General features: G+C 35.6%; 1 protein-coding gene across 2 annotated transcripts; it reads right to left on the minus strand.

Moving 5' to 3' along the window:
* Nucleotides 1–1,482: 1,482 nt before the first annotated feature.
* LOC126626452 (GATA transcription factor 26-like) lies at nt 1,483–7,498 on the minus strand. 2 transcript variants are annotated; one of them, XM_050295777.1, is made up of 8 exons: nt 6,986–7,498; nt 5,104–5,475; nt 4,302–4,734; nt 3,845–3,917; nt 3,380–3,483; nt 2,814–3,000; nt 2,620–2,728; nt 1,483–2,061 (listed from the first exon to the last, which is right to left on the minus strand). In XM_050295777.1, the coding sequence occupies exons 1-8, from the start codon at nt 7,023–7,025 to the stop codon at nt 1,751–1,753; spliced, it is 1,629 nt and encodes a 542-aa protein (XP_050151734.1). In that variant the 5' UTR covers nt 7,026–7,498; the 3' UTR covers nt 1,483–1,750. The 2 variants fall into 2 exon arrangements, with proteins under 2 accessions (XP_050151734.1, XP_050151735.1); XM_050295778.1 differs by lacking the exon at nt 6,986–7,498 and adding an exon at nt 5,792–6,936.
* Nucleotides 7,499–16,147: the final 8,649 nt, after the last annotated feature.

Here is a 16,147-nt window from a genome sequence, read left to right on the forward strand (position 1 = left end):
CCGCTGGCGGAAGTCGATCGGAGCGACGATGATGACGATCGTCCGTACGAGGATGCCGGAGACGGGCGCGGCGTAGCCGTCCCCTCCGGCGATGGTTTTTCGGATGGGCCCGCGGTTGATTTGGGGCGGGACACGGATCTAGGGTTTTCTGAGGCGGAAACGATGGAGGTTACGGGTTTCATAGCAGAATTGGCTTCGGAACGCGGTCAATTGGAGTCGCCGTTGAAGAAATTGAGGGTTTCCGAGCACGATTTGAGGAAATCGGAGTTTCAGGCAACGGTTCCGCACAGCCACGGCTGTAATTCAGACAAAAGTCTTGAAATTGACGGCGCCAATGAGAAGTCGAGCGAGAAAGAATTGGAGGTGAGGAAGCTGGACTCTTCTGAAGACGAGAGTGAGAGTTGTGTCGAAGAATCTGAATCGGACAGTGAGGAAGAGGAAAGCATAAAAGACATAATGAAGAGGATACCTAATGTGACTATTGAGGAATTGCGCCGAATGGAGAAGCTGTGGATGCGGCGGAAGCTGCCTCCATCGATCAGTGGGCAGGCAGGGTCGAGTGCGATGGACGGCAAGGAGGGGAAGAAGGAGGTTTCTATATTGGATGTGTTGAAACTTCTGAAGAACAAATATAATGGTGATGATAATGGTAACAATGAGATTGGCAAATGTAGTTTCTTGGAGATAAGTAGGCGCAGAGGCATGACTTTTCCCCAACCGGCGTGGTGGCCGAAAGGTGGGTTCGGATTTGAAGAAGGTGGCCAACCTTGAAGAACAGAAGCATAGCAACTGAGGTAGGACTTTTGGAAGTTGTAAATGTGGAACCTTTTTATGTGAACATCTTGCTCATGTATGGTGTATCATTGGGCACATGGAACCATATTTGTATGAACATCTTGCTTGTGTATTGGCTTGCATCTCCTTGTATTGCATGTATATCTCACCTTCTTGGTCTTTTCTTCTATTTAAAAGGCCAAATTTGCCGTATCTTCCTCCTTTGAAGTTGCACAATTTGGAAAGGTTCATCTTTTGGAAAGAATTGACATATGTTTTGGAATATGCACTATTTGTTTGATATTGCTAAGTTTGGTCACACATCGAAATTTCTAAGTTTGGAATATTCTTGGCTATTCCCGATTGTATATTTTCAATGTCAATCTCATGACGTGAACATTTCTTCCCTTAAACCTTTAAGAAAAGTAGCAAACTAACAAACCTTAGTGGAGTGAATTGTTGGATAACGAAAAAAGCCTTATCGTAAACATGTAAGTCAACAAAATTGTACAATTCGAAAAAGGCATAAAAGCAGGCTAAATGTCCACTCCTTTCACATGCACCACGCAAAGTTATTTGTTTTCTCTCACCCTTTTTCTTTTTTTGTTAAATCAGTAACGCTAATAAGCAACAACAACCAAAGCCACCAAAATAGCATCTGACTTATTACCAAAAAACAAAAAAAAAATAAAAAAACAACCTAGAGAATTCATACAAAAACTAAGGAACTTAGCAGTTGTGCAATATAAGTTATATTACAACCTGTTTGTCAACCTATACAAAAAAACCCACCCAAATTTCATCCCTTAAGAGTTTCAGGTTCAAAGAGTTGAAGGGGGAAAAGAGAGCAACCATCGAACCTCATTCACGTCTTTACCATTCAAAATACATGAACCCTGTCATGGCTTTTGGCCGAAGGTGTATGGTACCTACATAGTTGTATTCATCGACATAGCATATGACATTTCCAAACTTGTCAGGGATGGAGTACATGTGGGTATATCGAGCTACTACTAGTGCTTGCCTGTGGGGCACCAAAACTCATGGCTGGGTGAAGGAGCTCTGCTTGGGCAAAAGAGCCATTGGACGGAACATCAAGGAGGAGATCCTGGTCAGAACTCTCATCAACAAAATTCATAGAATCCATTAGGAAAGAACCCCCATCAGTAGGCAACGCAAATAGGCTTTTTGGACTAAAGCAAGAACCTCCATCATAGTCCATGGGATCCTTGTTTTCATAGCTACCCTTCATAATTATCCTTTTGGGGCTTTTCATAATCTTTACATCTGAAATATGCAAGATAGTTAAGAATAGTTCTAATTTTTCATTATATTGAAGAATTGTTTCGCTAAATGATGAAAATTCCATGTACAGATAGTGGTGAAGTTGCTCTTCAAGCACATGGCTGTGTGAGTATGAGAGGTTTCGTACCATTTTAGTTCATTCAATGTATAGGAGTGAGCATAAGTGCGTTATTGAACCCTAATACACTACGATTGTTGTCTTATAAAACATGCCTTTGTTGGAATTAGTTCCAAGAGTTCAACAGCACTCTATGGACCTATGATACTTCGTGCACATGAAAAATACAAAACCCATGATAACCATAGAAGTTTAATAAAAGTGAAACTCAGGATTGTGTATTCCAGCAGTCCTCCCAAGAAGTGAGTGCATAGAAACAAGGGAAATTTAAAAAAATGGTAGACAATCTTTTGCAAATGTTATGTTACTAGATGTTCACTTTTGTTTGATCTTATGTAATGTTTATGCATCGAAAAGAGATATACAGGCAAGAATTCCACCATTCAACTAAATATAAGAAAAGAGGAGAACTTTCAGCTAACCTGGGAAACTATGAGTCTCGTTGTCCCACAGTCTCTTGACATGTCGAAGATTACTAGATGCCATGTTAAGCCCAGAAACAACAGACTTTCCAGAGCTAGTTTTACATTTCTGTGGAAAACAATAGATAGCAACTATTGTAAATTCACTTTGAAATTCCTTTGTAATGATATTCAAATTTTAGAAAAGCTCAAACCTTGAGAAGATGATAGCGTTCAACCCATTTAGATTTTGGAGAATTGGACAATGCAAGCCTTTTTAAAGTCTTACAGTCTTCGGTTTTTACCCCCGGGAAGGAGATATCAAAGACGCCTTCTGCTAGCAATTGCTGAAAGGAAGTCAAGTTCTCTCTGAATTGAGGGCTATCAAACATGCTTTTGAGGCTGCACATACAAAAAACAAACAAACCACCATGAATGTCGCCATGAATGTCGTTTATTATGTCAATATGTCTAACTTCGTAAATTCTCAAATGTAAATTTCAACTCAGTAGCTAATCTGTCCCTAAAACATACCATAATGACATTCCACAAGAAATTAAATTAAATTTAAGCATGTGGTGATGATTTAATCATGTAACATGGGATGGTTCATATTTTTGGGATCTGAAAGCCCATATGAAGCTTGCAATGTCGCACGCATTGATAAATTTCTTTTGGAATTATATATGGTTCACTGCTATACTTGTAAACTATTCGTAGATTTCGATCTTCAGTGGTTAACACAAAATATGCTACTAAATCATACAACAAGGTTTCTAACCTATAAGGAGATTTAACAACATCAACTGCAGGTAGATGCTTCAGTAATTGCTGTTGTTCCTCATTTGTCAATTGCCTCGTAAACTCTTCAAAATTTAAAATATCCTGCACCAAACAAGGACTGAAACTATGTAAGCGCTCAAAATTGAACAAAGGACAAACTATTCAAACAGATGAATTATGAGCTTGAAAATATAAATAGAAACTCCAGTCGCTGTTGCCAAAAGGAAAATAGTTGTAAGTTTTACAACCTATACATGTTTGATAAATCACAATATTGGTTAGGGTGAAAATTTACACATACATGGAACAAGTCACATCACTAAGCTTTCATTAACTTGTTGAAATATGATATAGGGTACATAAATTTAACGGAGAAGATTGTCATGAGGCTCATTACTCTTTAGTAACAAAAAACAAGGAATTTGAGGGAACTGCTTTCTTTTGAACATACAATTCAACTTACGTTTAAATCTACATGACGCAGTGGTGAATTATGGTTTCCCAGGATTTGGAAGTTGTCAAGTTGAGACTTATCCCTGCAAATCCAAACGATAACAGTATTGGTTACGGTGTGAGAAATCAATTTTACATCACCTTTCTTTTTCCAAAGTATCTGCTACTTTTAACTGCATGCAGATACTTCATATACAAATTTGTCACAGAAAAGCCGTATTTCCATCCTGCTACCACTAGATGCTTAAAAATGATCCATGACTCGCAGAAAGATCGGTTACTTTGTGTTTCTAAGGTAGTTGCTTAACCAAAAGTCCTAAATTTCTTTCTGAGCTTGATAATTACAAACACCTATCAATATGTACAAAGCATCATAGTTGAGCAATATCACTCATGTTTGTCCTTTTTGACATATAATTGACAAGAGCACATATCAAAGTCTGTTAAATAGTACAGGAGAGTATTACCTTTTCAGTGGCTCATGTTGCATTCCTTCTCCTACAACGTTGTTCATCCTTCCAGATACAGTACTGGCCATATTGACACCCTTGTTATTATTATGTACAAAAAGGGTTGCAGAACGGGAATAAACCTCATTTGCAAGGCACTGTTTATTATCAACCGAGATCGAGCTAGCTTCAGATTCCTCTTCTCGTGCTATTGAGTTGGGATGCCTAATCAGAACACTTCCATGGCCTATCTCAACAGAAACCATTGGCGTTTCACTCTCAAAAAGCAGATCCTCTTCAGAAGACCCGGAGAAGCAGGAAGACTGTTGTTCATGTAAAATAGTATACAGATCCTTTGTGAGCCTTTCCACAGGAGATGGCTTAAGACGGCCTATACAGGTCCTTTTCCTAGAAGGTACCATTGAGTCCCATACCATCGACTGAGCAGGACCTGGAAAAGATCACTCAAACGATTAAGAACAGTAAGAATTATTAGGTTACGTTATGAGAGATAATTTCACGAAGGATTGGAGGCCAATCCTAGAAATAATTAGATGTGCACAAAGTATTGGCGGCCAACTGCCTGAATAAGAGATTCTGAAATCACTTGACCAGTGAATATTTTCTTTTAGTGGGCATGTGAGTGCTCTACCACTAAAACTAACTACATTGGGCATGAGTTTCATCCTTCTGTCACAGTTCTCGGTAATTGTCACCTTAAATCTATTAAGATCGAAGTAGACTAATTTTTCATAGATAGAAAAATCAGAGGAAAGTTCAAACATCTTTAATTGAATATTAACTGTCACAAGTATCCAACCTGTCAAATCACTAGCATCTCCACTGCCAAATTGTGCGCAGCTCTCAGAGTTAGACACGGCAGACCCAGAACTGGATCTATTACTTTTATCCTCTTCAATTATCTTTCGGAAACCATGGGAATAATCAGAATTAACTCCTCCAATCACCATACTCTCAGGATTCTGCTTTCTTTTAACCAGTTTTATTTCTTTGCTTTTGTTTACAGATATGCTCTTCACCCTAGAAACTCTGTGATCTTCAAAATCATCAGGTTCTGCTCGAGCGTGTAGAGGAGTGTAATTTACTAGTGTTCCCTTAGTCCTCCATCGAGATCCACATGCATTGCAAAGTACTGGCTTGTCGGGTGGTCCATTGCGCCAAAGAGGAGTGCCTGTTTCAATGCCCAGTTGTCAGCATTCAACACGCAGAAAATTACTAAATACAGATGAAAACAGGATGTAAAGCAGCTAAATATATTTGAATGAGCCTAATTATTTCTCTTAAAATGGAAAAACTACTCGTTGCCACTTGCCATTACTCTCGAAGCATATCTATTCCAAGTTAATTGTCGTATCTATGTAACGGAAAATATAAAAAAACAAGTACACACAAATTGCTTTAAATAATTCACAAACGACAGATAGGGACTACGGACAAATGAAGGCTACCCTGTTTTAGTTATACTGGCAGAATTTCAAAAGGCTAACCAAGGCACAACAAGTGTGTAACGTTCAACAATCAACACCACCCTTTTCCTGAGCTCAGTACGAGTAGTAGCCCTGAAATTCACTTCTACAAAAAATGATAAAGCTACTGCCCTTGTTTACACAACTGATTATACATGACAAGATTGAACACGAACCTTACAAGTTAAACCATAGAAGACACTAAACAAAGATTTTAGTCATAGAGAAAAGATAATGGCATTTCAGGAAAAAAAAAAACATGGATGAGGATTCATTTTATTAGGCGGAATAGAGTTGTTATTGAATTTTGAGGAGATAAGAATCTTGGAAGTCACAGCGACTACACTTGCAACAAATGCACTACAAACTGAGTTCAGAAACTGTTACAAAAACTTTCGGGAATGACAAGGAATGGTGTAACTTCAACTAGAAAATAGCTCTATTACAATACATATAATTTCAAGTGCAACTTATCAGTTTCAAGGTTTAAACATCAGAACAAGTAGCATTCAAATAGATTGACTCCACAAAACAGTGCATAGTTGAACATTTTCGAACAATTACACAGGAAACTTGACCGAAAGCTAGAGAAACAATCCAATTACTACATACTACATAGTTGGAAACATGGTTAACAAGGAGTGTGGGAAACAACACTGTCACTAACTTATGGAATGGATAAACAAACTGAAACATGGGCATTGCTAAACGTACATTCGTTGACATCTGAATCATTTTACAGACACAAATATTTGCTCTGACTGAGTATTTTTTGGATCATAAGGACCTCAAGAGCAATGAGCAAGTATACAAAATCAGACATTACTCTATAGTTCCTCATTACACAACAGATTACAAACCCAATATGCATTGCAGGACATGTCGAAATTCGAGTGAGAGTCAAAACCCAATCAAAATAAGTAAGGGGTTGAAAAATGTCATTGAACACAATCAAACTCAACCCAGTACAGCAAATTCAAATAAACAAGGATGCTGGAAGTAGTGAATTCATAGGCAAACAGGACAGGTTTTCACTTTTCGTCACGCTTTCGCAAAGTTAATCTCTTCTATTCTGCGATTCCAATTAATTTCTGTGCATAACAACCAGTTACAAAATATATATACTCCGAACAACAATTGAAATGAAACCCAATTTTTTTTTCAGTGCTCAAAATTAAAAGAGCAAAAAGAAAAAATGGAGAAACAAGAACTCACTTGTGACTCCACAGTGATAGCAAGGTCCTTGCTTGCCCATGTCTCTCTCTTTTCCTCAACTCAAAAAAAACTAAATTCAACCAAAATTTACAGAAAGAAAAAAAAAAAAAAGAGAAAATTTATTGGGCTAAAAAGTGAAAAATAATCAAAATTTGTACATAAATAAGATGATTATTCTCTCCAACTTTTTTTTGGTGGCATACAATACCAGTGAGCTTTTCTGCAGCAAACCCAGAGAGAGATTGCAGAAGAAAGCAAAAGCCAAAAGACCCAGAAGAGTTTTATGTCTTTTAGTCCCAAAAATTCACAGAAAATATGGAAAACAAGGAAAATTCAGGGATTTTTTAGATGGGGTTTTAGCTGGGAATCTGTACAATCCAATGGAAGAGAAAAGATCATTACAGGAATCTCATAAATGGGTGTGAAAAGGGAAGATGAAATGTGAGAGAGAGAGAGAGAGGAGAGAGAGAGGTTGAGTTGTGTGTCTGTGTTTTGTATTGTATATGAAGTAAATGTTGAGCTTTCTTTTCTTTGCTTTAAATTTTTTTTTGTTTTTGACATTGAGAGATTTCTTCAACCTTTTTATTACTAATGTTAATGTTAAAAAAGGTAGGAGGAATTAAATCTTTTTGTTTTAATTATTTTTAACCAGTAATTGTTGTGATACGAGGGGTAAAAGTAAAGACATATTATTATTGCATATTTCCTGTTGACTACAGCCATAAAAATCTTTGCTTCCACACAAAATTTGAGAAAACAATTTGACTAGAGAAATAAAATTAATACGAAAAAATAAGAAAAAAGATAAGCCGTAGCCAATAAGAAAAGAAAACGAAAAAACCAAAGAAACAAAGAGGGTCCATTTGACATTTTATTTTCTTCCTCATTCCGTTTTATTTCGTTTGAGAAATGAATTACGTGAAGAGAGAACAGAAAACAAAATTCAAAAACGAAAGGTAAATATTGTAAATGCAAAAACCATTCCGCTTCGGTTTTTATTTTGTACTCACTTTTTTGGTATTTTATGTGCATGTGAATTGTGATGATAATATTAGTATGTTTCTTTATTACACAAGACAGTAAATTCCAAAATAACCTGTCACACTACCATTGGTAATCACAACAGTAACCTCTCACCTTAAATTTAGGGGAAAATGTTAAGTGAGGGCCCCGTCAGATGTTAGCCACGTGGCTTGACTTTTGTAATCCGACGGTGATCCAGAGGGCTGTCAACTGTTACTGTTTCTGGTGGTCACGTAATGTGATCTACAGAACCCAAAATGCAAAGCAATACTGCATGAAATGGAAATTTCCGGTTTATTTCAGAAAAGTTCCCCTGTTTTTATTTTTATTTTCTTGTTTAATACTTTTATTTAATTTTTCTCAAAAATACTTTTATTTAATTAATTTCAATTTTTTGTGAAAAATAAAGAGGATAGTTCCATGATGCATAGTGGGTATCTCATGAATTTGACTCATTTGGTGGAACGGAGCTTGGCTGAAGAAAAATCAGCGGCAGCTCCTGCTGCTAGCGAATCAAGGATGGACACGTGTCCAAGTAATTAATTTTTTAATCACAACATGAACACGTGTCCATCCTTGATTCGCTAGTAGTAGGAGTGCTGCTGATTTTTTCAGCAGCCAAGCTTTCTCCCATTTGGTGTCATGTGGCCTCTTTTATTTAATTAATTTTTTGTTAACTATGGGCCCCATTAGATCTAATTTGTACAATATGAACGGGTACACCACCACGATGGCGTTTCAATACAATCATTCGATTGAGTTATCTTACCCAATGACATCTTGTTATACAAATGTAATGTCATCGTGACGATGAACCGATCTATTTAACTCTTTCTAGAAAAGTACGGGAAACTTTGCCGTCTCTTTTGGGTCAATAGTTGGGAGCAACATTGGCCATCTGATTGCCTGGTCCGTCCTTCAAAAGATTTTGACCTGTACCCAACTTATACACACAACCCACGCCCTGTTGAAATCATGTTCTAATTCGACGGCTTAGGACCATATCTTCTAATATGCACATAAGATTAGAGAAATTCAACTTTCCAAATCTTAATGACCAATTCCATTAAGTTTTTTCTTAAATGAATAAAATATCCCCCTTCATTTGTATTGATAACTTATTGACAAAGAAAGAAATCATTTTCATATATTAAGTAGTAAGAAAAGGAAGGTTACAGTGAAGTAGTTTATCAATGAGTGAATATAATTCAAGAAAAACGATAATATTTGCCTGTATGGACATGTTAAACATGAATTACTGGTCAACATTGAGTCCGGAATGTGAAAGCTAACACAACTCAATGGCTTGATATGCATCAAGTGCTCACAAACTAGCACAACTCTTAAACCAATGGTTCGCGAACGATTGTATCCAGGAAAATCTTATTGGAAAAAGTTATTGTTAGTTTAGATGTGTACTTTTTATTATTTATAAAATAATAGTGAAAGAGTGTTCATAATCACTCTTATAAGCTTGCTTGGAAGCATATGTGTGCTTTCAGTTTGGTATACATCGAACCTTTTAATCAGATTGAATCCATGCATCAAGGCCCTTCATTTTATCAATCGGACTCAATCAGAAAAACTCTCCATCCAATAATCCTCACCCTCTGATTCTCAAACTTCCCTAACACAATACATCTTACCTACTCCATGTTTTATACAATCCTTTCTCAGTGTGCAATAAACAATGTAGATTTGGTCATGCTACATTGTCACTTTAAAGAGAATTTCTACCATTAAACACCCAAGTTGAGAATGACTTATGTGACATGAGTACATAGTCATTGTAGTGTTTCATGTCAATAATAAAACGCAATGTATAAGTTTTTCTTCACATAAAGTTATATCATTGGCACGAGACACTACAATGGCAATATATTGATGGAATGTAAGTTGCTCTCTCCCATAACACATGATTGTGTTGTGTGGCACTACTCACAGAAACAACAAAACCCCTTGTATTTTGTTTCACCCACCATAAGTTGGACTTATCCAAGTCAGTTTGATGCCATATGAAAGTATATGAACATAAAAACTCCTTCATATTGATGAGAGATTTTTTCATGTCACAGTTTATAACATGTCATTGTCTATTAGACAAATAATGCACTTTATTTTAACACATGGCACATAATTGTTCAACAATGACACTTAAGTGACTAAGGGGGTGTAGTTTATTAAGATTTATATCGACTTTTGTTGAGTTTTATAAATTCACATATTTAAGTAGACTTTTACTGACTATTATAAACGTTTTAAAACTTCTTAGACTTTAATGATTTACTTTTGTGGAAAAGAATGAGTTAAATGATGGACTTTACCAGAATTTTAGAGAGTTTAGTGCTAGAACTTTTTAGAATTCTAATTGTCATAGACTTTTAATGACCAATTTATTGATAAGCTTTATTTTTTTCTAAGTTTTTACTATTGAAATAGTGATGATGACCATGACAAAGTAGTCTGATGAGGTAGTCGTAGTAAAGTTGGTGTCTTTAGTGGCGTCAATCATAATACGGGTGTTGATTGTGGTGGCGGGGTGGTGTTGGCGGTGGTCATAGTAGGATTGGCGATGATGCTCATAGTAGTGACGGTGGTGGTTGTAGGGGTGGAGGAGTGGTCATGGTAAGGTGGTGTTGGCGAGATGGTTGTGGAAGTGGTAATAATAATAGTTATTGCATAATGGTGGGCAGTGACGTTTATCGTTGGAGAATTGAGAAATAATGAAATCGATCAAAATCATAGGAGTAGAGGTTGAATTTGTTATGATGGCAAAACATTTAACATAAAAGCACTAAAAGTCCATCAAAATCCTTGAAATTTTAAAATCCTTTAAAATCAATAAAATATTGATCACACCTAGATTTTTATAGACACACAAAAAGTCATAATTAATTGGGTAAACCGACAGTTTACCCCCTGAACTTTCACCTCACTTTCGATTTCCCCCTGAACTTTTCTATTGGAAAATTAAGGACTCAAACTAATTTTTTTTAGCCAATTTGCCCCCTACCGTTAGTTTTTCATATATTCCATCCATATTTCCGTTAAGTGAGACCATGTGCATAACATGTGAGGATAGTTAAGTCATTTCAATTTAAAAATGATTAAAAACTGAAAATAAATAATAATAATAATTTTCCCTCTATTTTTTCCCGCTAATTCCTATCCTCAATTTTAATTTTCCCTCTCATTCCTATGCATGAGAAATAACATATGGTGTTATTGTCTTCATAAGTAGCTAAGTTAATTTTTTTTTTGAAGCATGTACTACCATTTTTATTATCTCTAACAAATTAATAATTTGACAAATGCTGATGGTGTTATTGTCTCCAAAGCAGTGTATTAATATAAGAAACATGTCCATAAAAAAGACTAGGGTTTCTTATATTAATGCACTGCTTTGGAGACAATAGCACCATTAGCATTTGTCAAATTATTAATTTGTTAGAGAAAATAAAAATGGTAGACAATAACACCATATGTCATTTCTCATGCATAGGAATGAGAGGGAAAAATAAAATCGAGGATAGGAATTAGCGGGAAAAAATAGAGGGAAAGTTTTGCTTTTTTTATTATTTTCAGTTTTTTAATCATTTTTAAGAGTGAAATAACTTAACTACCCTCACATGTTGTGCACATGGTCTCACTTAACGGAAATATGGATGGAATATATGAAAAACTAACGGTAGGGGGCAAATTGGCTAAAAAAATTAGTTTGAGTCCTTAATTTTCCAATGGAAAAGTTCAGGGGGGAAATCGGAAGTGAGGTGAAAGTTTAGGGGGTAAACCGACAGTTTACTCTAATTAATTACCACAAGAATTTTATAGACTTTTTAAAAGTCATAAAAAGTCTTTATTCAATACATGGTGACTTTTATTGGCTCATCAAAACTCTATTTTGAATACACCTGGATTTCAGAGTCAAGCAAATTCCCTCAAACTCCAAATACATTACACCCCGTAAAAATTGATTGGATGAGAAAATGTGCTATATTACACTAATGAGGATTTTGCACAAGTACCACCTGAACTTGCAAGCATGTGCACCAATACCACCTAAACTTTCAATTTTTAATTTTTACCACCTAGATTATCTCTTAACTGTTGGAATCTACCACCTACATTAAAACATGTCAGGTGCCCCTCACATGGAGATGTATATTTGTCAATTTACTTCCTAGAGATTGCTAGAATCAATTTGTACAAGGGCAAAAGACATTTTTTTGTAACAGCGTTAGAGTCAGGTCATGAACAGAAAGAGAGAAGTTGGATTCGAGTTTGATTTTGTCAAGAGTTGTTGAAGGATTGAAGCGAAAATTGATTGCTAGCATCTACATTGGCATTAAGTGAAGAGGGTGGAGGATAATGAGTTCAGATTTGGGTAGAAAATTGTGTATTTTATGTTGTTTTTAAGCTTTATGGAATGACAAGTATCATACGTAGAAATTATGCAAAAATCTAGTCTTTCATTTACAGTGAGTTTACCTAATATTTTTTGCAGGTTAGCAAGTGAGTGTGTGGTTCATATTAATTGTTTAAATATTAATTTTTCAAATGCTTGTGGAGGGAATTACCAAATTGGGGTTGTACTAACCCCCAATTTTGGCGTCACATTGACTCAGGCAGTTTATCTTAGAGCCAATTTGATTCTAGACAGTCCCATGAAGTTAATTGATAAAAATATCCCTACAGGTTACATATGTTTTAATAGAAAAATGTAACCAAATCATTTGGTTGCGGTTCGATTTTAAACGGTTTTGGTTTTGGTTTCAAACCATTTACAAACAAAATGCTTTATGCTATTAATACAACCCAATTGAAAAAAAATGCATGATCACTATACTAAAATTCAACTTGAAATAAAGTTCAACATCAAAATGCCTTATGACATTATTTTAGTACAATCAAATTGAAAAAGTTAAGTTTACCATACTAAAACTAAAGTTCACAGATTTAAGTAGATTGTTAATGACTATTACAAACGTTTAGAACTTCATAGACTTCTACTTTTGAAAAAGAATGAGTTGAATGATAAACTTTACCATAATTTTAGAGAGTTTAATGCTATAACTTTTTAGAATTCAATGGATTGTCATAGACTTTTTAATGACCAATTTATTAATAATAAGCATTATTATTTTTAAGTTTTTACTATTGAGATGGAGATGATGACCATGACAGAATAGTTTTATGAGGTGGGGTGGCAACGATAGTGGTGGAAGTGTTAGTGGTGATTATCAGCAAGATGGTGGTAGTAAAGTTGATGCCTTTAGTGGCGGTGATCATAATATGGGTGCTGATTGTGGTGGTGAGGTTGTTGGGATGGTGGAGGAGTAGGGATGTGGGTTTGGGGGATGGGGTGATGATGACGATTGTAGAGGTGGCAGTCATGGTGATGGTGGTGTCAGTGTTGGTTATAATAGGGTTGGCGATAATACTCATGGCAGTGATGGTGGTGGTGACGATGGTGATAGTGATGGTTGTAGGGGTGGAGGAGTGGTCATGGTAAGGCGGTGTTGGCATAATAGTGGTTGTAGGGGCGGAGGTGTGGTCACGATAAGGCAATGTTGGCGAGATGGTGGTGGAAGTGGTAATAATAATAATAATAGTCATTGCATTATGGTGGGCAATGAAGTTTATCATTAGAGAATTGAGAAACAATGAAATCCATCAAAATCTTGGGGGGGGGGGAGGTTGAATTTGATATGATGACAACAAATTTACCATAAAAGCACTAAAAGTCCATCAAAATCCATGAATTTTTAAATCCTTACAATGAATAAAATTTTGAATACACCTGAATTTTTTAGACACACAAAAAGTCATAATTAAGTACCACAAGAATTTTATAGACTTTTTTAAAAGTCATAAAAAGTCTTTATTCAATACATGATGACTTTTATTAACTCCTTAAAACTTTATATTGAATACATCTAGATTTCAGAATCAAGCAAAGCCCCCCTCAAACTCCAGATACAAGACACCCCTAAAAATTGATTGAATGAGAAAATGTGCTATATTACATTAATGAGGATTTTGTACAAGTACCATCTGAACTTGCAAACATGTGTGCCAATACCACCTAAACTTTCAATTTTTATTTTTTACCACCTAAATTCTCTTAATTGTTGGAATTTACCACCTACGTTATTTTCTATTCAGATTTCCGTTAAAACATGTTAGGCTCCCCTCACGCAAAGGTATATTTTTGTCCATTTACTTCCTAGAGCTCGCCAGGATCAATTTGTATGAAGGCAAAATGCATTTTTTTTGTAGCAATGTTAGAGTCAGATCATGAATAGAAAAGGAGAAGTTGATTCAAGTTTGATTTTGTTAATAGTTGTTGAAGAATTGAAGTGCAAATTGATTGTTGGCATCTACATTGGCATTAAGTGAAGAGGGGTGGAGGATAATGAGTGCATTATCACTACACTAAAATTCAACTTGAAATAAAGTTCAACACCAAAATGCCTTGTGACATTACTTTAGTACAACCCAGTTATGACATTACTTTAGTACAACCCAGTTGAAAAAGTTAAGTTTACCATACTAAAACTAAAGTTCAAACAAACTTCAAAATCAAAATGCCTAAAAAAAAAAATTGTTCATGCAAAATAGTGCTTTAACTTTTCAAGCACTATTTTGCGTCATTCAACCTTTCTCTTTCCCTTTCTTTTTGTACACTTGCTCTTTGAAGATTGAGGAGGCCTTTGAGCTTTGAACGAGCTTGATAAGGTGATACTTGGGAAGATTTTGGACCATGTGAAATTGAAACCGATGGATAAGAAGCCATTGAACCTTGTGGACTAGAAGCTTGAGATTGCCTTGGAGCTTGTAATTGTGATTGTTGATTAAGAGTAAGACAGACCTGATATTCATGTCGTGTTTTCCATGTTCCTGTCGTTTTCATGACATACTCGATATCTTAACGGGTCGTATTGTGTAACATCCATTAAAGTAAATGGGTAATATGACCCAACTCAAAATCGACCTGTTAATATTATCAGGTAATATGATCCGACCTGTTACCCGTTAAAGAAAATATATTTTAAATCAATAAATAATGAAAAAACATAATTTGACCCCAAAAAAATGGAAAACATAATATTTATATGCATACCACACTATCACATAAATATTACTTCAAAATTAAAAAAAAAAATTATCTTTCAAGTATTACATACTCCAAAATAAGAGCCTAATGAAAAAAATATTAGTATATTACTACAACATACCAAATGTTAAAAAATATGCAAAATGAATGAAGTTGTGTTTCAAGGTTGAGGAACCTTGCACGTTTATATATGCTTTCACATTTTTTAGATTTGTACATTAATGATTATGAATTTTATTTATTTTGAACTCTCTTAAAATATTATTCATGAGGGTTTGTGTGGTTTTAAAAATTTAAACGACGTTGTACCTATACTTAAAGCTTAGAGGATGCGATCACGAGCATTTGCATATTTTTTCACATTGTTCGTACTTATAAATTAATTATTATAATTTGTAATGTGTTTGGTATTTTTAAATTACTTGATATTCTTATTTTTAGCGTGTTTGATAATTTTTAATATCACTCTTGGCCTATAGTATACTATAAAAATAAATAAATAAATAAAATTTAAATGTTTTAAATTTATATAGAATAATATTGTCACAGCTCGTCCCGAATTATTTTTTTTATTGATGGCGTGAAATGTCTATTTTGCCCTTGGATGTTGAGATGTGTTTGTGTGTGACATGCTTTTAGAGGTGGACCAATATATTAGGTTCCTAAGTTTTTGGACTCAATTAGAAGTTAGACAATTTGGTATCAGAACCAATCCCTGGCCGGATGTGTGCCGAAGAGGACGTCGGGCCCCTAAGTGGGGTGGATTGTAAGATCCCACATCACCCCAGGGGTGAGGATCTTGTAAGCCTTATATGTATATTCCCATCTCTACCTAGCACGAGGCTTTTTGGGAGCTCACTAGCTTCGGGTTCCAACGGAACTCCGAAGTTAAGCGATTTCGAGCGAGAGCATTCCCAGGATAGGTGATCAATTAGGAAGTTGCTCGTGAGTTCCCAGAAACAAAATCGTGACGACGTGGTCGGGGCTCAAAGTGGACAATATCGTGTTACGGCGGAGTAGAG

Source organism: Malus sylvestris, chromosome 6 (genome assembly GCF_916048215.2).
Source record: "Malus sylvestris chromosome 6, drMalSylv7.2, whole genome shotgun sequence".
Classification (NCBI taxonomy): domain Eukaryota; kingdom Viridiplantae; phylum Streptophyta; class Magnoliopsida; order Rosales; family Rosaceae; genus Malus; species Malus sylvestris.

Excerpts from the sequence above, each read along its gene's own strand:
- LOC126626452 (XM_050295777.1), bottom strand. The coding sequence starts at position 7,025 with ATGGGCAAGCAAGGACCTTGCTATCACTGTGGAGTCACAA. Across the intron at positions 4,735-5,103 it reads AGATGCTAGTGATTTGACAG|GTCCTGCTCAGTCGATGGTA; the intron begins GTTGGATACTTG and ends GATCTTTTCCAG. Across the intron at positions 2,062-2,619 it reads CGAGACTCATAGTTTCCCAG|ATGTAAAGATTATGAAAAGC; the intron begins GTTAGCTGAAAG and ends TGCATATTTCAG.